Raw genomic sequence first — 27,462 nt, 5'->3', positions numbered from 1 at the left:
CAAAAATTAACTCTACTGACACCATAGATGACTAAAAAGGTAATTGTGCATATAAAAATAAAAGGCTCTTCCCAACTTGCCCATAAAAGTAGTCTGAACAAACAGAAGAGAAACACTTGACCCTGAAGAAGGCAACAGGCAGCTCTTCATTTCTCCTAGATGAAAGTTCATTCTTTTACCCAAAAGGAAAACATTCGTAACTGCCAAGGGACCAATTCAGGAACGAGGCACACTCTGTTAACAGCAAGTTTTCATCAGCTTTTCGGCACTGGCAGCACGTTTGCCTTTTCTCTGGGTTTCATGTGGAGCATCTGTAGCCTCCCTGAACTCGCAAAGGTTTCTCCCCGCTCCCCCAGCCCCATACGCGCCATTACCTGAGCAGCAAGCGGGATCCACCATGCAGGCTTTTCTTCACGTGACACGGAAGGTGACACCGGGAAAAGAGGAGGCAAAAAACGATCCTGTTTGTCACACCCAGCCAACGGGGAAAGCACAGGGGAGGCTTCTGCCAGAGGGGCCCTGCGGGGCCAGGCCGTGCACCCCGGGAGCTCCAACCGACCAGCCCCTCTCCCCTTTGCCAGGTACCAGGGAGACGACGACGCCTCGTGCGGACGCCGCGCCCGCGCCCCCTCGCAGCGGGGCTGCCCCAGGAGAGCCGGGCCACCCCCACCTCGCTTCCACCCCCAGGAAGGGGACCGGGAGACACCCTCCGTGCAGGGAGAGGCGCAGGGCATGGATTTAATCCCTGAGGGAAGAGGCCAGGCTCCCCGCTGCCAGAAGGGCCGCTCGCCTCCCTGCTGCTCAGAGCCGCTTGCTGGGGACAGCCCTGCCTGCGCCCGGCCGCTCTGCAGCCCTGCTGGCGGCGCAGCCCGGCCGACGGATGCTCCGGCGAACAGGCGCTCCAGCTCACGGCCGCTCCCGCTCATTACAGCCACAGGTAACCTCGCCCCTGGCTAACGCACGCTCCAGGCAGCGGACACCCCATCTCCTTCCAGCTCCTCCTTGCCACAGTTCTGGCTAGCTGAAGCTCCAGCTCTGCACCAAAGCTCCGCTTGATTTCCGCTCCTTCTCCTTACCAGCTCCAGCTATTTGCAACAGTCTGGGCTTTGGACAAGGTCGGAAAGCAGTCGCTATCAGAACTCGAATATTACTATTAAACATCACCACTGTACCCTGTGGAAATACCGATTAATTAATTTGTATGATTAAGTACTTCAGAACTCTTCTCAGCAGCATACAAAGAAGAGCTGGGCTCCAAGAGGGCATGCGGGGTCTGAAAAGCACCCTTCCCCCCCAGAGACCACCTCAGACCTCGAGTCTGGCCTGGGGCATGCCAGCCTCCCGAACTTTGAGGTCCGACGCGACCAGACCCCCACCTCCAGGGAGGCTCCGTGCACCCTGCCCACCCTCTACTTTCCCCCGCAGCCCCCAGTGCCCTCCCACCCCCCTGCCCAAACAGCCAAACTGGCTTCTGCTTTGGGCCCCCAAACCAGCTCCCATTCCTGAGCCCACAAACCCACCTGCTCAGCCTGTTCTCGAGGCCCAAAAATGCAGCACTTCACCTCTGCTCCTCAGCCCAAAAACACACCACTTGGTCCCCTCTGGCAGGTCCTGAAAACGCATGACTCCAGCTGTTTCTGAGCCCCAAAATCAGCCACGGGAGCCTCTTTTCAAGCCCCCGGAACACAAGACCGGCTCTCCGTTTTCAGGCCCCACACCAGCTCACCCTCTCTGCTTTCCGACCCCTTTGCGGTCCCCATGCGTGATGCTGCGGGGTGGGGGGAGCGCAGCCACCCCACAGCCCTGCACCCCCAGGGCCACACACGCAGTTTTGGGGAGCGCTTGGGCACTGCGGAGGGCCCGGCCCCACACCTCTGCGGGGCCGCACCAGCACAGGCAGGGCATCGCTTTAGTGCGGCTGCTTCCGGCTTGCTTTCTCCAGCACGGGCTTGGGGTGCCGGGCCCGCACCCCAAACCCCCCCAGCCCCAAGCACCCCCGCGGGGAGCCGGGCCCAGCCGCCTCCAGGAACCCCCGCCGGCCGCAGCCGCCGCCCTTCCCCGCCGCTCCGGCCACCGGCACCCGCCCGGCGCCGCAGGAGCCCCCCGGGCCGCCGCTGCCCGCCCTGCGCCGGGAGCGGCAGAGGCTGCCCAGCCCCAACAAGCAGCACCCGAGAGCCGCGTGGGGCTGCCCCTACTCCCCCCACTCGCACACGGGCTCGGCCCCTAAACCCCCCGACAAACCCCAGGACAGCGCTCGGCCCGGGGCTGCTTTTTCCCCCGCCAGTCCCAAGAGAACAGAGCCCGCACCCGCCCGCGAAGACTCCGGCCGGGAGATCCCACATCCACGACCCGCTGCGCCCGCGGCCCCTCACCTGTCCCGGCACGACTCCCGCTCCCGCACAGCTCGCCCCTCAGCAGGCCGACCGGCCACCACCGCTCTTCTGCGCCCGCGCAGGCGCCCCGCCCCTGTTTAAGCACCACCCAGGCCGACGCAGCAGCGCTGTGCCGATCCTCGGGTCTGGGCTTCATCTCTTTCCTGCCGGAGGCTCTAGGGCGCTTCTAACCCCTTTTCGCTCCGATACCTCCCGCCAGCTCGAGCCGAGCCGGTCCCGCTCCTCCAGGCTACCGGTGGTGCTCGCTCCGTGCTGGGCCCTGCCCGCTGGAGCCCCGTGAGTCCGAGTGCTCCTCTCCGCCCAGCCGTGAGGAGCCGTCCTGGGGCTCTCTCGGTGTGTCTGGCCCCATCCCATCCCGAACTGGGGAGAGCCGCATGCGAGTGCAGACCCCCGGGGCAGGGATTGCCCCAGTCCTGCCGACGATCCCGTCCCGCTGCTGCCTCTCTGCCCGCCCCCCCAAACCTTCCCCCTGCCCTGCACGGGGGCACACACACGGTATCCCTGGGCAGGGGCATCCCCAGGGAGCCACGGTGCTGAGCTGCCCTGAGTACGGGGCTGTACCGTAGGGAGACGGGCCAGGGGAGAGATGAGAAGAGGGTGACAAGCACGGGGAGCCACAGGAAAGGAAGGTGATGTTGATTTCCCTTTTTTCCCCGCAGGCTGATTCTCCCCCCAGTGCCAAGTCAACCCCGTTTCCCGCACGTTACAGTCCCCCAATGCGAGCCCCGGGGCCAGAGGTGCTGCCTTCCTTGCCAAAGGAAGCAGTGCTTTTCTTCTTGGGAGGCAGAAATACCTTGGATCTTGCGTTCATCACATTGGTTGATCAACATTTTCTCTTGTCTTTAACATGGGCTTGCAGTTCATCTGTAAAATAAAAGAGGAGGGAAGTGCTAGATGGCCCTCCTCTCCTACCACCCTGCAGGGGTGGCCGGTACACTGGGACGCTGTTGAGGAAAGGCAGAGGGGGTCCCTGAAGGGTCAGCACCGTACTGGGAGGGACCTGGGTCAGGTTGGAGCCGTGTGAAGGGGGAGGTCATGGCGGTCCTAGGGGAGGGTCAAAGGGTGGGGGTCTGGGGCAGCTCAGGACCGTGCCAGAAATGTAGCGCAGTGCTGAAGAGCTGTGGGGAAGGGGTGTCTGGGATAGAGCAGGAGCTGAACCGGGGTCAGTCACAGATGAGCCATGGTGCACCGCCCCAGCACACCACCTTCACCTTTTCATCGCTCCAGGCTACCCCTCACCTCAGCAACCCCTCACAGCCCCAGTGCAGCTCCCCCTATCCCCACACACTGGCCTCCCCACCATTTGTTTCACGTTGCCCAGGATGTTCCCAGGTGCAGGGAATCCAGTCCCAGCTCACCTTCTCTGCGGTTGCAGTCCTCATCCCAGCAGGTGACGCTTGGCAGTGGCTCCGTTGTCCCAAATAGACCCTAGAACAGCCACCCAGGGCTGCGCAGCCCCTGCTCACCTACAGCGTGTTGGATGTAGAGGGGCCACTGCTGTTAGCCCCACTGTCTGCACCTGGGGCTTTCTGTCCCCAGCCTCAAAACCCACAGCTGTAGCTGGTCAGGAAGAGGAGCCATCACCACCAGCCCCATCAGGGACAGCTGGGGCTACCGGGACAGCAGAGTGTGCCTCAGCTCCTGACAGCAGCTTGCTCAAGAAAAAGGGAGAGGCCCTGGGGCGTACAAAAAGGAAAAAGGATGAGTTTTAAGGGGAAAAGAACAAATTGAGAGCTATGGGGAGCAATGAAAAGAAGACAAACACCAGAGGATGACAGGGCAAACTGATGACTCTGGGAGGCACAGCCAGCCAAAAGCAGAAGGCCCAGCGGCACACAGAATCCCTGTCCCCCAGCACCATCCACACAGGCCCCAGCCCTCTGTCCCATACACACTGGGGACATCTCAGGGGACAGTAGGCAAAGCCAGGAGCAGCCTGGGGACCTCACACAGCCCTGGGGGCACCCTGGCTGCCCCTGGGATAATGGGAAATGCCACCAACAGCCCTGAGTGTCCATAAATCCCCAGCAGCCCTGTGAACAGTGCTGGAGTTCTCTGGGACCCCCCAGTGACCCAAAAAGGGTCTAAGAGACCTTGGGACCAGCTCCCGCTCCCTCAGAAGCAATAGGTAGCCTCCCTGCCCTTGGGTACTGTCCTCAGGCACTTCTTACTGAATGTAAAGGGACTGCAGGACCCATAGCCACAAGTGTAAAGAATAAAGAATAAAGCACAATTAATTAATGCACCTAACACCTGGGGGGGAGTCTGCCATGGGGCTCCGTGCCAGCATGCTCGCCCTTCCCCTGTGACCCCTTAAGAGTTGTTACTGGAGCAGCATTCATCGGTCTGGTGGGGAAGGGTCAGCTCCTGCTGCAGCCCTTGCTGTGGCAAATCAGTGAGCAGCTGTGGGCCTCCCCCCCTGTTTTTTCCTTCAGGAATAGGATTCAGCTCCGGTTATTTGAGAGGAAGACCCCTGACCTCACCCGTTTGTTCCTCTGCCCTACCCCTTTACTAGGACCCTGCAGGAAACTCACACAGCTCTCAGGTCACCTGCAACCTCAGCAGTCCGACTCAGTGTGTTGTGGCTGCATCATATCAATCTGAGACCTCAGATCAGAGTGCAGAGCTGAATGCTAGGTGGTTGGAAGGTTACTGTAGCGATCCAAACCAGACTACTGTACGATTGAGGAGCTAGTGATCCACGTAACAGTTAACCTGAGAAGGTGCAGGCCTGAGCTGTGCTATGCTGCACGTATAGCTTCGCTTTCCAGCCTGTGTTGTGCTGTGCGTATACCTTGCTAACAAAATAAACTTAGTTGGCTAACTGTAACAAAGGAGCCTGTAGGCAGCTCCCACTTGGCACTGGTGATTATAGCATCTGCACGTCTTTATTGTAAAGTGAAGCAGCAGGTTCCCATGTGAACATCCTTTTGTTTGACAACAGAAATGATGAATAGAATTATTTTCTTCTAAGAAAATCCTCTAAGAGCTCTAAAGACCAAGATGTTGGTGGAACCTCCCTACAGAGGGGATCTGCACGATATGCTGTGCCTTGATTGAAGGTCCCTCTGGTTCTGTGCAAATCAGAGTTCCCAGCATCTGAAGGACACAGAACTATCCATACTACCCTTTTTCCTTCTGGCATTAAGTTCAATAAATGGAATTTTAATCAATACCTTGTGGAGTGCGAGTGCTTTTCTCTCTGGGATCAATAGCCCAAAGTTTATTATCTCAGGATTTAGACCTGTCTATTTAACAGTAAGCTGTAAACCCTGAACTCTAGCTGAAAAACTGCAAATCTCTGAATCCAGATGGTTGCTGGGGCTTTACAACTTATGGCTGAGACTAAATTTTAAAACCTATGCCCTGAGCAGTAAATGTATAAACTGTAAATCCTGACTGATAAATACTGAGTCCCACAAAATTAACAACTAAACCACAACACCTGAGTGAGAAACCCTCAACAAGAAATTCTAAGCAAAAAACTGCACAAGAAAACCTCCAAACCCTCAGTTTTATGCAAGAAAAAGCAAAGCACATGTGAGCAGAAAAACAGTAAAGAGAAGCCAAGGAATTTCTGCCCACAGCTTAAAACACTGCCCCTTCATTTGTGAGTGCAGCAGAACTGTAAGACACATCACAAACACTTTACAGTTGATGTTTATAAGCTTGGTTTTCGCCACCTTTCAAATGTGACCGTATGCAAGAAGCGATACATAGGATTGTACTAAGGTGCACTTCCACTGAACCTACCTGCCACGCTGTGAGCACTAATTCATGTGCAGTACCAACAGACATTTGTGTTATCCAAGCTATCCAGAAATTGGCACACAGAGTGTCCAGAACAAGGGTAAAACACTACAGATGGGGAAATACTTATGATGTAAACTAGACATGTTTTTAGCCTATTAACCACATTGCGAGCATTTCTAGTCCAAGCTACTTAACCACTCAGGCACCTGGCTGTCTTCAGCCTTTGGCAGATGGTACTCCTCAGGGAAACCGCAGAGCAGACAGACACTGCAATGTTAGAAGTGTTTGTTTGTCTTACTGGGCATGAAAAAACATGTAACATAGAAAGGGGGAACAAGCAGCCATCTCACCTGTCCACTTTCTCATTCAACACAGGCAAGAGAAGGAAAGCTAAGACCTCTCAGACTCCCAAGCAACCAGCCACTGCTGTGCCCAAGCGAACTGCCTACTCAGCACGCTGCCCCCAGAAACACCCCTCTCATTCACCTGAGAGCAAGGAAGCCAGCCTGCACTCCAGCCCTCTGTCTCCAACACCCCACCTACGCTTCTTCACTTGGCACTTCTCTCACAGAAACATCAGGCACACCACACCCATGGTACCCGAATTTTTTGGTCTCCTCCAGACCATTCCGAAAGCAGCCTCTAAAACTCCAAGCACTACAGAGGCTAAGGTACTGGGAAACAGACCGTAGCCAGGACAATGGTTTTGCTTCACTTCCATAGGGTGCCTAACGCAAAGTAGCTCCAGTCAAACAGACCCTGCTAGAAAGTCCTGTGACTCAACAGTGTGCCCAAAGGCCGAGTCAAGTGCAAGCTGCTGCTGCAGAGAGGAGGAAGAAGAGCAGAATGAGGCTGATGCAAAGAAGATACCTGTTTACATAAAGACAGATCCAACAGACTCTGTGCCGGTATCACATTAATGAGCCAAGCTGCACCACATGACAGCCCCGCCTGGGCACAGGTGAGCAAGAGGCAATAACAGCCTATGCGGAGGACAGCCTGCACGCTGATGCAGAGGAGAGACGATAACAGCAACTCCAGACTACCCTGCCACAGGCACCTGCCCTAACACCCAAGTATTAGGAGACTCTGATCTCTGTCTTCCTGACACCTTCCCCACGAGCCTCTTGGTGATCAACCGTACCCTCCCCATAGCGTCTTGGCCCATTGGTGCACATCCCCCAGTGCATATCCACAGCCCCGTGCCCCAGCAGCAAAAATTTCTGGAGAGGTGTTAGACTTAGTCTGAATGAGGCAGATCAACAGCACCTTCCATCCACTCCTGATCAACTCCACTGAGCACCCACCAGCCCTTGGCACCTCGAAGGCCTGACAAAACACAAAGGAATGCCGGACCTTCAGCTTGACTGGAGGTCAAGCTTGAGCAGGAATCCAGAAAGGGGATGGGGAGAAGGGCAGGGCAGGGCAGGGCAGGGCAGGGCAGGGCAGGGCAGAGAAGAGAAGAGAAGAGAAGAGAAGAGAAGAGAAGAGAAGAGAAGAGAAGAGAAGAGAAGAGAAGAGAAGAGAAGAGAAGAGAAGAGAAGAGAAGAGAAGAGAAGAGAAGAGAAGAGAAGAGAGAAGAGGGATGGGGAGACAGACAGGGGAATGGAAAGAGGGATTTAGGGGGTCTTTGAGGAGTGTTTGGGGGTCAGTAGGAGCTTTGAGGAACGGTTTGGGAGAGTTTGGGGGCTGCTGGCAGCTTTGGGGCAGCATCTGGGGGGTCTGGGGCAGGCTTTAGGGATATTTGGGATCTGTAAGGCCACTGCAGATCCATTGCAAGTAGCAGGGAAAACGACAGTACAGTGCAAGGCCTGTGCTAGTCTTTATCAGCGTCCAGTGGTGCTGACGGCTGCAGTCTCTGTTGTGGCATAACTTCATCAGCCAGAGCTTTCTGGGGGAGGCATAGTAAAGTCCATCACCCCCATGGCTCCTGCAACACTGACAGCCACACACAGCAGCTGAGGTACTGGCCCCCACGTGCACACAGCACCCCAACCAGGGCAGTCCCCCCTCCGCCAACTCTAACCCCCTCTTTCCTGCCTCACTCCACCCTGCAAGGGCATTTCAGATGCCCCCTCAAACTGTCCCTCCAAACCCCCCAACCACTCAACCTTGCCCCAACATGACCACTGAGCCCTAAAAGCCCTGGTAAGTGCAAAATTACCTGCTCCTCTTCTTCACGAGCACTGCAGCTGGAGTAAAGCAGCAGGCACTCTGGACAGCCTTGAGGCCTGGGGCAAGTTTCTCATGCCTGTGGTAGCTAAGGGCCCTGCAGGTGACAGTAGTGACTTCAGAATTGCAAAACGGTTGAGGTGTGAAGGGACCTCTGGAGGTCTTCTGGTCCAACCCCTCCATGCTCAAGCAGGGCCAGCTACAGCCAGCTGCCCAGGACCATGTCCGGATGACTCGAGAATATCGCCAAGGTGGGAGACTCCACAGCCTCTCTGGGCAACCCATGCAAGTGCTCCGTCACCCGCACAGTGAAAAGGGCTTCCTGATGTCCAGAGGGAACGTCCTGTACTTCAGTTTGTGCCCATTGCCTCTTGTCCCGTCACTGGGCCCCACTGAAAAGCGCCTGGCTCCATCTTCTTCACACCCTCCCTTCAGGTATTTATATACATCGATAAGGTATCTGTCCCCCCCCAGCCTTTTTCTCTCCAGGCTGAACAGTCCCAGCTCTCTCAGGCTTTTCTCATGTGATATATGCTCCAGGCCCTTTGTCACCTTGGTGGCCCTTCACTGGACTCTCTCCAGTATGTCTGTGCCTCTCTTGCACTGGGGAGCCCAAAAGACCTCTTGTGCTACAGACAACAGCCCAGATACCCTTCCCACCCAAAAATTCCAGATTCCCTGACACAGGGAAGAAGCCCCAGATAACCTGAGTAAGCAAATGGCCCTCAAAGAACTGAGGAATGCACCAGAGATGCCAGCACAACCTCAGAGTCCCTGGAAAAGCCACCAAGACAAAAAAATATGGCTCCACAGGCCCCATGATAGCTCTGGGAATGCTTAGGAAAATCCCCAGAAGCAACAGGTGTGGCTCTAGAGAACCCCCGCAAGGAGATACAGCGTTGACAGGCCCACCTCCCAGAATCTAGAGGGCTAGGAACATCCATCTCCTACAGCAGATCACAGTAGTGGCACCGAGGAGCTTCTGTGCTCATCCTAAATGAGCTATAGCATGACATTCTTCAATTAGCCCTTACAGGATTAGCTGGTATCGATCAAGCATATACTGTCCATCCTGAGATGTGCCGTATTAAAAAAAAAACCAAACAAAACCCCCATACACAAGTGTCCATCTCTGCTATCAAAGTTGTTTGAATTGATCACTTCCATACACCAGTATAATCAATATGCAGATTTCCAAGGCAGCTTAAATTTCTCAGTGATCTTCATTAACAACAACTTGTAGTTCTGAAGAGAGAGGATAATGCTATGAATCATGCTGGAGGAGAAAGTGTGTGCCTACGCTGTGTCGCAGCGTTAGAACACACGATTGGGGTGGCATTAACAAGCTATTTCGACAGTGACTCCGCTCAAAGTTTCTTCGTCTCTTTTGCTTTGCACTCCATGCCAACATTGCATTGAAGTATCTGATTGCAAATTTTGCCATTCCAGGGAAAGCACTAAGAAATCTATCAATAAATGAAGTTCCTGCTTAAGCCTTTTACAACAGAACTGCTGCAGTTGCCCTGCTGCAGTTGCCCCAGCTCTTGGGTAACTTTTATGTTAAAATTAAAAACATCAAGAGAAGTAAAAAAAAAGTACACAACTGCACAACTTTAAAGCAAAGGAAGTCAAGTGATTTTGGAAGAAAGTGAAGGAATTTAGTTTCTACTTTGTTCCGTTTATACAAATTAAGAACTGAGATTCTTAAATATTTAAAGCATGAAAACAGAAGTGAACTATTATCAATGAATGAAGACATCTTTGACAATTCATCTTTTAATAGAAAGTACTTAAATTATATTTTTAAAACAATGCTGAGAACGGCACAGCTCAGCTGTAAATTTGCAATCTGACAAGTATCTCGCGGCACTTTTCATGCTTCTTTTTGTTTTTGCGGTGTAAGTAAGTCAGGAAAAAACCTCCTTCCATTATGGAAAAACAGCAGACAGGAAGATAGTTAAACTCATCAGTCAAGGATTTTCAGATTACCTATATGCTGCACAGTAGACAAATACTCAACCATCTACACCCCCACCCCCCACCCCCACCCCCTGCCCAGATCTCAAAAATAATGTCTCAGTGCTTTGGATTAAATGATGACCAACTGAACTGATTTTGTCGTCTTGGCAACACTAAATCCAATGACAGATCTCTTTGTTCTTTTTCTGAATCCACCAGCTGATAGCCAAGCATGTTTATAGCACCTTTGCAAACTTCTTGTATTTTCTTAATTTTCTGGAAGGAAAGAACATTTCTCCAGGCCTGTGAAACACTAACTGCATCTCGAGATGTGATTTTGAAGGCTTCTTTTTTTTTTCCTGGTCCCTGTCCATGTGTGATATTGTAGATCCAGCTTTTGAGCACAGGGGTCAAACTAAGATCTGCAAATTTATACATTTCTGAGATTTCTGATAATGGATCTCTTACCAGGTCTTCAAAACGGATCATTAAATAGCGATCTTTAAGGAAATTAGGTGGTTTTAGAGTAGCCGTTTCATAAATCTGAACATGACTTCTACAGATCTCTTGCATTACTTTGTATTTGCTGTCTTCCACTTTAGTGCCATTGGTACTCAAAACAATTCCATTGTCACGGGCTAATGCTTTGACCGATTGTTCCCGTGACTTGACGACTGCCCTGGGGTCACGGACCAAGTGAATAATTTTGAGATTCAGGGATGGATCAGTGAGAAGGGGGTAGAGGACCTTCAAGTCAAAGAATCGAACCTCCTTGATAACAACATGGCTGTAAGTTTTACAGGCTTCCTCCACCTTGCTGAATGGGTACCGTCCACAAAGAGTCTTGCATGCCATTTCACTGGTTATGTCAGTACGTTGAAAGGAGTCACAAGCAGGAGCTGAACACAGAGCCCGACTCACTGCCCACTGGAAAAGATCGGATAAGTTTCTTTTCCAAGGCATGTAAGCATCAAACACAGACATGTCACACAGAAAGACGGACCTGACTAGGTCCCGCACTGCCATGTGCAAGACCTTGGCACTGTTCTGGTACATCGTAACCCACACGTGCCACGCGGGCTCCATCAGGTAGAAGACGCTGGGGTGCTGGCTGAAAAGTTGACCAACAAAAGAAGATCCCGACCGCCAGGAGGAGAGAATGAGGATGTGGACTTGAGATGGTTTCTCCTCAGACTGAGGCATGAAGCTACTGTACCGGGCATACATGAAGAGTAAGAATCCAGTCTGAACCGTAACAAAAAGTATAACGATTGTGCTAGGAATCCGAATCCTTGCCATTCTCACTGAGGAAAAGAATTTAAAAAGCTGAAAAAGAGAAGGAAAATGCTGGTGAACCATTGCTGCTGTGGCATAATAACGACAGAACTTACACAATACAAACTCTTGCATTAGTAAAACCTTTCTTCAAATATGCATGTATATATTTGGCACTATTTGCTTCCTTAATCAGTGGCACTGGGAGATGATCATCTGCAGGTGACAGGTGTCAGAAACTGAAAGAAAGTAATGCGTGACAGCAAGATCACAGCAGAAATAAGTTTGGAGCAAATGTTCGATGCTGAAGGAAACCTTGATGCAGCTCAACTGTTGGAGAAAAAAAAATCTACAAAATACACAAAGCCCTCTACTTGAACTCTGGTAAATACTACTGAGGGAAAACAAAACCTTTCTGAATCGCTCCACTGTATTTCCATTTCAGTCTAACATTACAAGGTCTCCTATCCCTTAAAAGGAGTGGACAGGAACATCAGTAACTGTGGCTACTGAAATAAAAATCATCTTCTTCTCTAATGTGAGCACTGTACCCTGCGGTGACGGGAAGGCGCTACACCAATTGATGCTTGTGCACAACCCTCTGTTTTCCAAATTGCACGAGACAGGTGAAAACTCACAACCTGAAGCTGCATCGGACCACAGATGTTAAAAAGAAAAAGCAGCTGACGTGTGTCTTTGGGCTGCAGTGCATATACCTCACGATGGAATACCCTGAGTTTGCATTTAAGGAATTATCCATTTGTGAATTAGAATTAGTCTGCATGTAACTAATTAGTCTGCATGTAACTGGAAATTTTTAGGCATGTCAACCCCGAGTGGACTTCTGTTTTACTTTGAAGTCAAAGTTCAAGCCACGTGCACGCCTCACAACTTTTTACTAGAGGTTTTTGGCACCTACCCCTTTGTGCTCTCACTTTTGTAGATTCCACTTGTAAGCAGTCAGTATATGTTAGCAGGCACGATATTAGGAAAATAAGAATCCTCGTGTACGAAGATCATCTTTGGAGTTTTACATATAAGCGTTTGCTATCTAGCTGCATTTAGACAATTTTTTTCTTGTTACAGTGAAAGGTGCATATATCAACACACTCCGGACTCTTAAAGTAAACCATGCAGACTAGCGAATATAGATACATACGGATTTGACATAATAGATGCATTAAGTTCTTAGTGCTAGCCTAATAAAACATGAAAAAACCTATTAATTTGTACCAAAAGCTGAAATAAATGGTCAAAAGAAAGAGACAGTAGAAATGGACAGTTTCAGCTCCTTCCACTGCCTAAATGTCTCTTCACGATATAAAGAAATGCATTCTATCTTAAATGAACACAATTTTGCTACTAAACTTTCGTTTGTAAGCCAAGAAAAACAGCAGAAATATGAGCTGAGTAGGAAAAAGGAGTCAATAAAACCATCTACCTTCAGTATCATTACAGTATCTTGTAAGGAGAGTAAGGCAAATGAGTAAGGAACTAACTTGCTTGCGGAAGTTTTTCTCCCAAAGTACCATCTCTTGCTTGTAAGACATAGAATCACAGAAGAACCATAGACATGGACTTGTTGGAGTGAGTCCAGAGGAGGGCCACTAAGATGATTAGAGGGCTGGAGCACCTCTCCTATGAAGACAGGCTGAGAGAGCTGGGGTTGTTCAGCCTGGAGAAGAGGCGGCTCCGGGCAGACCTCATAGCAGCTTTCCAGTACCTGAAGGGGTCTACCAGAAAGCCGGAGAGGGACTTTTTACAAGGGCACATAGTGATGGGACAAGGGGTAACAGCTTTAAACTGAAAGAGCATAGATTTAGATTAGATATAAGGAAGAAATTCTTCATTATGAGGGTGGTGAGGCACTGGAACAGGTTGCCCAGAGAAGTTGCGGATGCCCCATCCCTTGTTCAAGGCCAGGTCGGATGGGGCTTTGAGCAACCTGGTCTAGTGGAAGGTGTCCTGCCCATGGCAGGGGGGTTGGACTAGATGATCTTTAAGGTCCCTTCCAACCCAAACCATTCTGTGATTCTATGAATCATTTAGGTTGGAAAAGACCTTTAAGATCATCGAGTTCAACCCTTAACCTAGCACTGCCAAGTCCACCACTAACCATGTCCCTAAGCACCACATCTACACGTCTTTTAAATACCTCCAGGGATGGCGACTCAACCACTTCCCTGGGCAGCCTGTTCCAGTGCTTGACAACCCTTTCGGTGAAGAAATTTTTCCTAATATCCAATCTAAACCTCCCCAGCACAACTTGAGGCCATTTCCTCTTGTCCTATGGCTTGTTACTTGGGAGAAGAGACCGAGACCCACCTCGCTACAACCTCCTTTCAGGTAGTTGTAGTGAGCGATAAGGTTTCCCCTCAGCCTCCTTTTCTCCAGGCTAAACAACCCCAGTTTCCCCAGCCGCTCCTCATAGGACTTGTGCTCTAGACCCTTCACCAGCTTTGTTGCTCTTCTTTGGATGCAAAGTTCTGTATATTCTTTACATCCATTCTAGTTTATACCCACTCAGCTAAAAATTCCTTTTTATATTTCCTACTTCACCATACAATCTGTTTCTGTAGCTTAGCAACAGCATTTATTTCGCTCTAAAAGTATGGTTATCACTGAGTTTTTAGTGCTTGTGCTGCCCATTAAGGCAAGGCCCTTTTCTCCAGTGGTTCCACATTCTCATCAACTCTGCGCAAATATCCATAACATATGACTGCAATAGCATCTCCTAGGATGAAACCCATGGCCCCCTAAGCCTCTCCTATATAGTCCCAATGCTTATCAAATGCTCTGCCAAGCCATTTCAGTCTGCTAGCCTGGAAGAAAGCTACCCACTCATTTTCCTTCACCTAGCTCTTTAGCACTGAAACAACTCGGCACAGCACAGACCAGCACTGGAGCTGGAAGAAGGTAGGGAACAAAAAGACACAGAAGGGAAAGAGAGCAGGGGAGCCCCAGACCACGGTTGCCAGCTTAAGCCATGCACCCAGGTCTTCAAATTAATCAGTAGTATACCTTTTGACTATCTCCTGCGTAATCATGTCACAACATCATTTACATGGATTTTTCAGATGGAGTCATGCTAGGCCTCCCCTACAATCGGTCTTTCAAGTCTGCTGGGTCGCTACTCGCATTACAGAAGCACGTAGCTAACTGCCAAGCTTACAAATGAACAGTGAAAGGGACAAACCTACACAACTTCTGTGAAACAAACTAAAAAAACCCCACATCTTTCTCATCAAGCTGCTACAATTCTTTTGTCATTTCAAAATAGTGACTAAAGGACCCTGGTTCATCTCACAGAATCACAGAATGGTTGAGGTTGGCAGGCACCTCGTGTAGGTCATCTGGTCCAACCCCTCCATGCTCAAGCAGGGCCACCTACAGCCAGTTGCCCAGGACCATGTCCAGATGGCTTTTGAGTATCTCCGAGGTGGGAGACTCCACAACCTCTCTGGACAACCCATGCCAGTGCTCCGTCACCTGCACAGTGAAAAGGGCTTCCTGATGTTCAGAGGGAGCCTCCTGTGCTTGTTTGTGCCCATCGCCTCTTGTCCCGTCACTGGGCACCACTGAAAACAGCCTGGCTCCATCTTCTTTACACTCTCCCTTCAGATATTTATAAACATTCTAAGATCTCCCAGTATCAGCCACTCCTCCCAGTTTCCTATCATCAGCAAACTTGCTGAGGGTATACTCTTCCCCATCATCCAGATCATTAATGAAGATGTTGAACAAGACTAGAACCTGCACTGACCCCTGGGGTACACCGCTAGTTACTGGCCTTCAACTAGATTTCGTTCCACTGACGGCCACCTTGGGGGCCTGGCCTTCAGCCAGTTTTCAATCCACCTCACTGTCCGCCCATCCAGCCCATACTTCACCAGCTTCTCCATACAGTAACCTTTACTGTTTTCACTTCAATATGCTTTTTTTTTTTTTAAACAGCAAAATGGGACAAAAAAATACGTAGGTATATTTCCATATTACTTTCTGAGAGGATAGTAACAAAATAACAAATATAACAGAGTGCTCATAAATAACCTTATTTTTCAGGGCCAGGTTCATAAGCAAAGTCAAGGCCACAAAAAGAGCATACCTTTTTACAAGACCCAGATGTCAATATATTCATTCAAATGGCTACTAATATATCCACGCAGACAGGCATGGGAAAAGTAGCCCAGTCTCCCCTTTCTGCTCTGGCAATGGTGTCTGGACAGCACATGCTGCCAATTTTTGGCAGTGGGATGGGGGGAGGGCGGGGGGCGGGGGTGTCTGTGGACCAAATACACTGCGAGTTGGCTTTGGAATTTTGCTGCATAACCAATACGAAAGCTGTACTTTAAAGGGAACTGAAGAATGACAGGTGTAGTCTGGTCTATAAACTGATACCTTGGCACTGCACTAAACCATGAAATGTTAACTGTGGAATTACTGGGGCCTTGGCGTGGCTCCAAGATCTCCTGACTGGGATCCCAACAAGTCCTGATCCTATATGGGACCAATGACTTTCTTTAGAGCATCTTATTTTGCATGCTAATTTGCCCACAATAATTCTTCAAGACAATATAGCAGAGTACAGTAAGGTGTGAAGATCAAGCACAAGGACAGTCAACAACTTCTGTAAAAGGAATACTGAAGTGACTATCACTCCTCCGCCTGGAAGAGAGGCTCCCTGGACAGGGAAATCACAACCGGCCTGGAGAGAGCAACTGCAAAAACACTCTCCCAACTGCTCGGAACAGGAAAATTGGGAGAATTCAATTAAATGATCGCTCATGACAAAACCTTTTCATACGCTGCATCATAAAAAATGTGAAACTCTGCCTCAAGATGCTGTGGCAGCAAGAGTATACAAGAGTTCAACAAATTATTACATCAACTGAAAGCAATTAATGGAAGAAGAGCCTCTCAAGGACGGCTAAATGCAAAGATGAGGCTACAGCCCACGGCTTAGCAATTCCCTAAACTGTCGATGGCCCAAGGTATCTGCCTGCGTCTGGGAGGTATACTAGGATAAATCACTTTTCCTGTATTATTTAACTTTTTCCCTAGCAATCCACTACTTGCTACTGTCAGGCACAAGAGCAGATAGATAAACCTTTGGTTTAATTCAGCATGGCCATTCTTCATAGATAAAATTTGCCTCGTTCAAATACTGAATTTTTGCATATTATGTCACCAGAAGCATCTACGAGTTTCTCTATGCTGTGAGGATTATCAGCGATCCAGCAGCCTGCACTGACACTTTGCCAAACAGAGGTGATGAAAGAATCTAACCAAAAGTGGAAGAGCAGTTGCATTTGCCAGTTCAAGGAGTTTTCCTGAAACAGATTCTAGGCCTGAAAGCCAGTCAGCCATAACGACCTCAAATCTTTTGTCTGCAAAATGTTAGCCATTTTCTGCACTAAAACTGCATTCTGCAGCTCCTCACAGCCTAACCCATTACGTAGCTTTAAGAGATTCAATGATGCTATTTAAAGAATTAACATGTTTCTGCTCTAGCTACACAGAACTGCTGCTCCACTCTAATCAAGATCACTCTGCAAAAATGCAAACGCTAACTGTTCTTTATGCCTTATTGGTGAGGCATGGGGGAGCGAGGAATAAAACCATGTAGATGTCAAACCAAAAGCCAGTTTTTAAAATTCACATCTGCCTTGGCTGCCTCTTGGACCTCTCCTTGCTCTGATTCCCACCCAAGTACTGTTGCAGACAATACTGTGCCAACACAAAAAACGGCGAACATGAGTATTAGTCCATAATTTGTGTGTGAACTAGTCTGCTCACCATAAGCGCTACAAACAATATGTAAAATGACTGTAGCTAAAGTATTTCCCTACTCTTCGGTATGGTGTAACTCCAAGAAAAAGTGCAATATCAAAGGAAAGCACTAAGTAGATACACATTTTCAGTATTTAAGATTCATATTCTACCCTTGTGGGAAGGTTAGGATGTTTCTAAGGAATATGCACGCACACAGACACCACAAAGAAATGAATAATTACACAACAAAATGCAGCATCTGTAAGAGTATTATCTCAGGCAGTTTCCAGTGCATGAGGCCAAATACACATCCAGTTCACTGGATTTTCTCTATAAACAGTGCCTTTTATTTCTGCATTTCTCACACTGGGCACGTGTAATTCTATTTGCATGTAAATATCCTTTCACCATTTGCAATTGCATTCTGCAGCTAAGGTGCTTTCAGCCCAGGTTAAACCTACACCTCTTTAATATGCAACTTTATAACCCACAAAGCTCTTTCATGATTTTTGACGAATGTTAGCTGAAGCAGAAAGCAGCTCTTGAATACCCTGAAGAATCACCTTCTCATAAACTTGCTGAATATATATATATATAAAAATCTACTGAACAGATTACATGGTATCATTGCCTTAATTGTGAGGACAGGACCTTGCGATACAGGCTGCTCCTTCTGCTCCCCTATTTATCCCATTGCAGGACTGACTCACCAGAGGGTGCTGTTAGGCAAGCTCGCTCTTTCAGCACAGAAAGGCAATATGCCAGAACTTCATCGGTTACTAGGCGAAACAGTACTCTGTGACCTGCCTCCCTTCTTGCCAGTGCCCTCCTCCTCCGCCTGCCGCTCAGCGGCACTGCCTGCCGACCCCAAGTTCCCCTCAGGAGACCGCAGCAGGGGCTCGTTCCCGCCCTCTTTCTTCCTCCTCTGCTTCACGGCGGTCTTCCTGGCGGCTGCACCTGCCTGACCAGAGCAGGCCTGCTGACTGAAAACACGGGGAGGAGGAGGAAGGGAGAAGCACCAGAGGGGCCACACGTCCTAGCACCACTGCCGCTTCAGCTGCCATCTCAGTGACAAATACGTCAGGTAGCCCTGTACGTCAGGGAGTGTCTGGATAGTTTAGAGCTCGATGATGGTGATGATAGGGTGGAGTGTCTATGGGTAAGAATCAGGGGGAAGGCCAACAAGGCAGATATTGTGGTGGGAGTCTGTTACAGACCACCCAAGCAGGATGAGGAGACTGACGAACTATTCTATAAGCAGCTGGGAGAAGCCTCACAATCGCTAGCCCTTGTTCTTGTGGGAGACTTCAACCTGCTGGATGTCTGCTGGAAATACAATACAGCAGAGAGGAAACAGCCTAGGAGATTCCTGGAGCGTGTGGCAGAGACCTTCCTGACACAGCTGGTGAGTGAGCCAACGAGGGAAGGTGCCCCGCTGGACCTCTTGTTCACCAACAGAGAAGGACTTGTGAGCCATGTGATGGCTGGAGGCCGTCTTGGGCAGAGTGATCACGAAATGGTAGAGTTTTTGATACGTGGAGAAGCGGCGAGGGGGGTCAGCAAAACTGCCACCTTAGACTTCCGGAGGGCAGACTTTGGCCTGTTTAGGAGACTGGTCGACAGAGTCCCCTGGGAGGCAGCCCTAATGGGCAAAGGAGTCCAGGAAGGCTGGACATTCTTTAAGGAGGAAGTCCTAAAGGCACAAGAGCGGGCTGTCCCCAGGTGCCGAAAGACGAGCCGGCGGGGAAGAAGACCGGCCTGGCTGACTAGAGAGCTCTGGCTCGAACTCAGGAAAAAGAGGAGAGTCTATGACCTCTGGAAGAAGGGGCGGGCAACTCAGGAGGACTACAAAGGTGTAGCGAGGCTGTGCAGGGAGAAAATTAGAAGGGCCAAAGCTGAGCTAGAGCTCAATCTGGCTGCTGCTGTAAAAGACAACAAAAAATACTTCTTCAAATACATTAGCAGCAAAAGGAGAGCTAAGGAGAATCTCCAGCCCCTAGCAGACGGGGGAGGGAACACAGTGACCAAGGATGAGGAAAAGGCTGAGGTACTTAACGCCTTCTTTGCCTCAGTCTTTAATAGCAGGGCCAATTGTTCTCTGGGTACCCAGCCCCTGGAGTTGGAAGTTAGGGACGGGGACCAGAATGGAGCCCCCATAATCCAGGGGGAAATGGTTAGTGACCTGCTGCACCACTTAGACACTCACAAGTCTATGGGGCCTGATGAGATCCACACAAGAGTACTGAAGGAGCTGGCAGATGTGCTCACCAAGCCCCTTTCCATCATTTCCCAGCAGTCCTGGCTAACTGGGGAGGTCCCTGCTGACTGGAGATTAGCTAATGGGATGCCCATCTGCAAGAAGGGCCGGAAGGAGGACCCGGGGAACTACAGGCCTGTCAGCCTGACCTCGGTGCCGGGGAAGCTGATGGAGCAGATCATCCTGAGTGCTATCACACGGCATGTAGAGGATAACCAAGGGATCAAGCCCAGCCAGCATGGGTTCAGGAAAGGCAGGTCCTGCTTGACCAACCTGATCTCCTTCTACGACAAGGTGACCCGCCTAATGGATGAAGGAAAGGCTGTGGATGTTGTCTATCTAGACTTCAGTAAAGCCTTTGACATGGTTTCCCACAGCATTCTCCTGGAGAAACTGGCTGCTCATGGCTCAGACGGGTGTACTCTTCGCTGGGTAAAGAACTGGCTGGGTGGCCGGGCCCAAAGAGTGGCGGTGAATGGAGTTTACTCCAGTTGGCGGCCGGTCACAAGCGGCGTTCCCCAGGGCTCGGTGCTGGGGCCAGTCCTGTTTAACATCTTTATCAATGATCTGAACGAAGGGATCGAGTGCACCCTCAGTCAGTTTGCAGATGACACCAAGTTGTGTGGGAGTGTTGATCTGCTGGAGGGTAGGAAGGCTCTGCAGAGGGACCTGGACAGGCTGGATTGATGGGCCGAGGTCAATTGTATGAGGTTTAACAAGGCCCAGAGCAAAGTCCTGCACTTGGGTCACAGCAACCCCGTGCAACGCTACAGGCTTGGGGAGGAGTGGCTGGAAAGCTGCCAGGCAGAAAAGGACCTGGGGGTGTTGGTTGACAGCCACCTGAATATGAGCCAGCAGTGTGCCCAGGTGGCCAAGAAAGCCAATGGCATCCTGGCTTGTATCAAAAATAGTGTGGCCAGCAGGACTAGGGAAGTGATCATGCCCCTGTACTCGGCACTGGTGAGGCCGCACCTCAAATACTGTGTTCAGTTTTGGGCCCCTCACTACAAGAGGGATATTGAGGTGCTGGAGCGTGTCCAGAGAAGGGCAACGAAGCTCGGGAAGGGTCTAGAGCAGAAGTCTTATGAGGAGCAGCTGAGGGAACTGGGATTGTTTAGCCTGGAGAAAAGGAGGCTGAGGGGAGACCTCATCACTCTATACAACGACGTGAAAGGAGGTTGTAGAGAGGTGGGGGTCGGTCTCTTCTCCCAGGTAACAAGTGATAGGACGAGAGGCAACGGCCTCGAGTTGCGCCAGGGGAGGTTTAGACTGGATATTAGGAAATTTTACTTCACTGAAAGGGTTATCAAGCATTGGAACAGGCTGCCCAGGGAAGTGGTTGAGTCGCCATCCCTGGAGGTATTTAAAAGCCGTTTGGATGAGGTGCTTAGGGACATGGTATAGTGGTGGTCTTGGTAGTGTTAGGTTTACCGTTGGACTCAATGATCTTAGAGGTCTTTTCCAACCTCTACGATTCTGTGATTCTGTGATTCTGTGAAAACCCTCTAGCAAGCACCTCCTCATCGACTCATTAAATCAGACTGACCAGAAGTGGTGAGGGAGCTACAAGAGGCAGAAAAACAAACTGTGAGGGATGTCAAGTTGCAGCACAGAGCATTCTCAACATCTTTCGCATCTCTCAACTCAGACGTCTGAAGTATTGCAATACTTGGTGGTATCACAATTAAGTGCTTTTGTACATAATGAATACTGCTAAGCATAATTTTTTTTTAATAACAGTTAGAATGTTATTCCCTTTCTGTGATAGTAGCATTACTTCTTTTGTGATACTGTTTCTTCAGGGGAGCTCTGGCAAACAGCAGAATAATCAAAAGTCTACTTCTAACAAATTGTTGAGGCAGAATCATCTCTTCACAAGCCAATGCAAATGCTCAAAATGTGATCTGAAAAGCATCTGCACGTATGGTTTAGCTGACAGTCCTGAGCCAAGCTCTGTCACTGGGCTTGTCTGCTAACGGCTACTAATAGAAACAAGATCCTGGACTAGATGAACCCTGGGTCTGCCCCAGAATAACTATTGTTACGTATTGTGCAAAGGAAATCAATTATACAAACTGGACAACAGAGAAATTATTTTCTTCATGACTTAAAACTGGCTCTGATAGAATGCTGAGCTGCAGGGCCACTATCATCTGCTATTGCTTGCCAAGAGACTAGATACGTTACAGAAAACTATCCAGTTTTACCAGGCAGGGTAAAAATACAGTAAGCGGTAGTATTGATCCCAGAAAGCTTGTTTTCTAAACAGAGCACTTTTCAGACCCAGAATGGTAGAAAAGAATGGAGGAGGAAAGAAATAAATTGTGCACTGGATGATCATTTAGCTTGTGCTTTCAGGGACTTTTATTTGTTTGTCACATAAGACAAGTAATGTTGGAATCGAGTAATCAGATCTTTGCAGGTCTGCACTGAAAGGAGCACAATTGCTCAGTGAACTTCCTTTCAGTACAGAATTCAACCTGAAGAGACCTAGCAAATTAACAAAAATTAACTTTATAGCTACAAAAAAACCAGACCCTCTTATTACACTGCTCATTCTTTTCTGGGATAGCAGAAAGACTGTAGAAAGACAGAAAGAGAGTGCCTCACATTAGAGCTGTAAAGAAACATGGGCTCTCTTTGAGCTTGGGACAAAAGGCTGGGATGAAAGACTCCCTCAGAACAAACAGGTCTGGGTCTGTTGTGGGAAGACTGAAAAACCTAGCTGGAATAAAGCAAAGATCTGAAAACAACTGAGAGAAAAATTACAAGTACCTGCTCCCCTACAAGGATTTCTGAGCAACTGAATCTTAGCTGTCTTTGTCAAAGTCTTCCCCAGCCATCTTGTGCCTGAGAAAATTTCCAGCACACTTTCATTTAAAACAGTTTATGTAGCACTTTTAAAGCCAAAGTCTTCATAGATTACACAGAAATTACTTCAACTTCCACAAAATGCAAAAATACACATTCAATTAATTTCCTAGATTGATCTCTTCCACTGAAAAATGAATACCTAATGCTATATTATGTGCTCAACCTTTTGCCAGCCAAAAATTATTTTATCCTGTATGCTTGTTATACACTAAATGCTGACTTTCAGAGCAATCATATGAGCTGAATGTAAGTATCATCTATGCACTTATAATTCACCAAAACACCTCAGTACTGACTGTGAAAAGAATGATAATGGTAAATGTCATCATGCATTTTAAAGAATTAATAGGAAAATGTTTGTGCACGGTGTGATATACAGAGCAAAGATCACCCGAAGGTCTACTATACCTTATGGAGAAGTTTACTCACTACATACTTCACCTATAAGGCATCGCACCAATGCAGCCACTACCAGAATGGCTTCTATGAGGTAACATTAGAAACGTAGTTCACTGCTCAAAAAAGTGAAATGCAGGAACGTGACAAAACTGGTCTAAGAAAAATGCACAAAAATATTACTAGTAATTCTTGCTATAAACCACCCAGCTGAGAAAACGTCACTTTCCAGTGTTCTTCCACATCTTCACAAGGCAAAAGCTTACTGTATCACCAATAATATGCAGAATGGTCTTTGAATGGGGAAAGAAGAAGTTAGTTTGGAGAGTGCCTTCTATAACCACTGGTACTTCAAAAAGAGTTAAAATTCTTTCCAATAGCTGATTGTTGCTAAACAGTTGAAAGAATTAATAAGCCTGCTTAATTTTTTTAATACAACAGTGAAACTGCAACAGAAATAATAAAAGTACAGTAAATGTACTGTAATCAGACATTTTGAATTCTGGCAGTATATTAGCATTTCAGCTGATAGTGTTAATTCAGCTTTGGAAAACGTACTTCCTTTAACAATCTAGTGGAAACTGAGATGGGAAGAGTCACTTCCAGGTAATCATCAGATTTAAATACTTTACAATACAATGAAACATACCACAGATTTCATGATACGACCATAAAAATTATTAAAAAAAGGTACTGGGCTTTTTTTTTTTCTTTATATTGTTTCGAGTTAGATAAAGTTGTCCAGCCTGAACAAATGGCAGTGTCAAGCATAGCCCCACAACAGCTATCTGTCCATGCAATGCAGCTGAAGATCACGAAGTGTTTTCAGCTACTAGAATTACCGCTGTTCAAGAAATGGGATCTGCTCAGTTGCAATTTTTTTAGGAATTTCTACTATTTTTAAGGATGGCAAAGCTGGGGTGACAAAGAGAAACTTGCAGTGACCGAATGCTATTCACTTATTTGAGATTTTGCCTGCACCGGTACAGTAGCGTCCTCAAATTCAAACAGCCTGAGGATGAGTGGCCTGAGGTGTGCCCTGTGTGCCCCCCTGAAGCAACCGCTGCAACTAAGGAATGACGACAGATTCTTTAGTCCAATATGTCACCTTCACCTAGAAATAGAGGCTGGACACAATAGAAAAATGGGAGGAATGACGGGAAATGTTCCCTAAAGCACCTGATTTCACCGCCTAACTGCAGCAAACCACCTTAACACGAACCAGCCATGTTCTCTAAGGCGGGGGGGACACGGGATGAAGAAAAAAGGCTGATTTTCAACAGCTTTACCTCTGTCGACAACCGACTACGCCTCAAGCAACGCCCGGCTCGGGACTGTGCGACATCGGCACCGCGGCGGGCACGGGGCCGCGGCTCCGCCGCACCGGGTACTACCGCTTCTTCACCCTCACGAGTAGGGGCGTGCGCGAACGGCGAAAAGCATCCCCTGAAACGTCGTGCAAGTGATTATAAACACCGTTGTTAGAGACCCAAAAAAACGGTCTGTCATCGCCCGGCTCGCCGACCGGGACGAGGAGCCCTGCGGGACACCCCCCCCGCCCCCGCCCGTTACCTTCCCGCCGGCTCCCGGCACCGCCGCGGATCCGAGCTGCTGCAGAGACAATGAGCCGCTTTCAGACGTGGCCGAGGCACCGGGGCAGCGGGAGGAGCCCGGGAAAGAGCCGATCCGCCCCGCACCCGGAGCATCCCCGGGCAGCGGCGCAGCCTGGCAGAGGCGGCCGGCCCACTCGCCCGCCCCGCCCCGCGCAGCACAGTCCCGCGCAGCGCCCGGCCGCGCGAGTGGGGCCGGCTCGGCGGGGCAGCCGTGCCCGCCCCGCCGCCAGCAGACGGCGGACAGCCTCCTGCAAACGCCCGCGCGCGGCTCGGGCGCTGCACCGCGGGCTGACGCCGCCCGACCCGTGGGGTCCGGGCAGCCTCACCGGAGCCGGCCCGCCGCAGCGCCGCCGGCCCGCGGCCCGCGGCCTCTCCCCGCGGCCTGCGCCGTCCCGCACGCGGCCTGCGCCGCCCCGCAGCCTCTCCTCCGCGGCCCTCCCCGGCGCCTCGGGCCCGCCTGCCGCAACCGCCACCTCCGCCCCGCCCCGGCCCAACCGCAGCCCCACGGGGCCGCGCTCGGCGCCGCCGCATCCTGTCTGCCCCGTGCGAGGAGAACCGCAAGGGCCTACCCCCACAGACGGGCCGCTTGGCCGGTTGAGAAATAAGCAGAGGGGGGGTTTCTTTCACCCTAGCGTCACCCCTCAAAAAACTCCTGAGGCATGGCTCTCGCACGTCCACATCCCCGCTTTTACTTAAGCGCTTCTAACCAGTTACTGTTTCGTCTTGCAGAGCCACTTACAGAAATCTGATTAATCCTAACATGCCTCTGTGCCCTTCCTCAATGAACAGCACACAGATTGCTCTCTGGCATGTATGTACACAGCAGATCTGTGTAGCAGCACTGTGGTGGATTGCAGTGGTATTTTTGTCTTTTTATTTTCCGTTGCTTAGCAAGGTGAAGGAAGCATCCTTACAGAGAGCCTTCCGAGAAAGGCTTCTCCTTCCTAAAGCTCCTTTAATGCCAATTGCAGTGGATTCTTTTTTCTTTGTACTTCAGTTTATTGCTACAGCCATAAAATCTTACATTTTTTTATGACTTGGTTACTTACAGAAGCAGTAAAAGCTCTCCTAGCTTGTAAAAGGAGCTGGAACTATGAACCAGGTACTATGGTCAGTATAAAAGTGATGCAGGAAGTTACCACAGCAGAGGTATCACAAACAGGCTTTTTTCTCTGCTGTAGTCACATGTGCCTTTACTGCTCCTGTTACACTGCATAGTCCCAGTTCTGAAACACACCTCTTTCAAAAGAAGGAATGGAGGGATTGCTTCAGGTCATACTGTCATACTAAACAGTTACATGCCACCTGCAAGCAATTAGCTTTATTTCCTTCTTCTAACTTAAATACCTCTCCTCTTAAATCACTGTAGAGGATTTTTTTCCAGCTTCCTCATTCTAAAGGAAAATAGAACAGAAGGATATTTTTCTCTGCATTTCCTGAACCAGACCTATTCACTATGTCTTACCCCATATGCATTCACTGAACTGTTGCTCTGAGCAGCGTCATTTGTCATAACTTAATGTGGAAGGATACAACAGGAGAAAAAGTGAGATGGAGACTCCGCGTATTGTTGTTTTCTGGCATTATCCTCTTTCATGTTCTAGTTGCTACCTTAAACAGGCTTCTGTTCAGCTTGGAGGGCTGTTACGCATTCCATTTTTGTGGGAGTACAACAGCTCAAACCCTTAAAATGGGGTTCTGTGATCTCTCCAGAGATTTCTGTCCCTTGTTTATGCCCACCCTAATGCTTGTGCAGACACATACCATCAGGGAACTGACTTGCCTGAAAAAGTGAGTATATCTGGTAAAGATGATCTTCACCATAATGAATTCCCTGAATTAACTCATGCAGCCACACAAGCACTATCACAACTGCAAGGGCGAAGAGCTGACACTACAGTGTACCAGATGTACGTCAGCTTGAGATATTGGGGAAACAAGCTCACAGGCCCCTTCGTTCATCCTGTGTAGAGCCTAGAAACACTAAAAAGCAGTAGACAGTTGCTTTGACTCTGCACTCTGATACAAAGCCAATTATCAGTAGTCCTAGGTTGCCAGGCACAGACTTCAAAGATCAAAGAGCAAACTGGAGATTTCAAACCAATCAAATGACGGGCAGCGATCGCTGCTCGGGGACGGGCTGGGCATCGGTCAGTGGGTGGTGAGCGGTTGCATCACTTGTTTTTTTGTTGTTTTTCCCTGGGTTTTGTTCCTCTCTCTCTCTCTCGTTGTTTTCCTTTTCATTACAATTTTTTTTTTCTTTTTTTCCCCAATTATTAAACTGTTGTTATCTCAGCCCACGAGTTTTCTTACTTTTGCTCTTCCGATTCTCTCCCCCATTGCCCTGGGGGGGGTGCGGGGGGAGGAGGGGGAGTGAGCGAGCAGCTGTGTGGTGCTTAGTTGCCGACTGAAGGTAAACCACAACAGCTCCCCACATTAATGCTTCACTCGCATTGAAGAATAGGCTGGAGTCCATCCAGCATGTAAAACTTGGGAGAACTGCAAGCTGCAAGACTACAAAGTTTAAAATAAGCTTAAACAGAAGTTCAAAAAGAAGCTGGCCATTTTGAGAAGAAAATAAAAAAAGAATAGGCAGGTCTCCAAACTGCCAGGATGTTGAATTCTAGAGGACAATGGCCAAAAGATGGGGTACTGCTGTACAAGTTGCTCTTTCACATTTCATAGCTGCACCATGTCTTAAGAGTTCAAGAGAACCAAAGACACTCAGAATTTTGTTAACTAGCATCTAGAATTGTTTTAGACTCTCTCCTGCCATAACACTGCTTTGCTAGAATTAAATCTTAACTACAAAACTGAAAGCATAATGGAAATTTTGTTGTTTTCCCTTTTAAGCTTGTCTGGCATAAAAAGTAAGCCCAGAAAGAGAAAACAAAATTAAATAATCTTCCCTACCACCCCCACCCCCATCAAGAATGAGGGACACAGTTTTTCAGTGCTCACCAGGTGACTGTAATTGATTTAATTTTTATCTGTTCTA

General features: G+C 49.2%; 1 protein-coding gene across 1 annotated transcript; it reads right to left on the bottom strand.

Moving 5' to 3' along the window:
• Nucleotides 1–10,024: 10,024 nt before the first annotated feature.
• LOC142413327 (carbohydrate sulfotransferase 5-like) lies at nt 10,025–24,821 on the bottom strand. The gene is made up of 3 exons (XM_075509331.1): nt 24,424–24,821; nt 24,141–24,297; nt 10,025–11,603 (listed from the first exon to the last, which is right to left on the bottom strand). Exons 1-3 carry the CDS (start codon nt 24,555–24,557, stop codon nt 10,395–10,397), a joined length of 1,500 nt encoding a protein of 499 aa, XP_075365446.1. The 5' UTR covers nt 24,558–24,821; the 3' UTR covers nt 10,025–10,394.
• Between the last annotated feature and the right edge of the window lie 2,641 nt (nt 24,822–27,462).

This window comes from Mycteria americana, chromosome 8, assembly GCF_035582795.1.
Source record: "Mycteria americana isolate JAX WOST 10 ecotype Jacksonville Zoo and Gardens chromosome 8, USCA_MyAme_1.0, whole genome shotgun sequence".
Lineage (NCBI taxonomy): Eukaryota > Metazoa > Chordata > Aves > Ciconiiformes > Ciconiidae > Mycteria > Mycteria americana.
This window is presented reverse-complemented; position numbering and strand designations above follow the sequence as displayed.

What these genes read in the sequence shown, in the direction of transcription:
- LOC142413327 (XM_075509331.1), bottom strand. Translation starts at nt 24,557, where the DNA reads ATGCTCCGGGTGCGGGGCGGATCGGCTCTTTCCCGGGCTCCTCCCGCT. An exon ending in TGCCGGGAGCCGGCGGGAAG is followed by an intron (nt 24,298 to 24,423) that starts GTAACGGGCGGG and finishes ACGACGTTTCAG; the next exon opens with GGGATGCTTTTCGCCGTTCG. An exon ending in GTAGTCGGTTGTCGACAGAG is followed by an intron (nt 11,604 to 24,140) that starts GTAAAGCTGTTG and finishes TCTCTTTTTCAG; the next exon opens with CTTTTTAAATTCTTTTCCTC.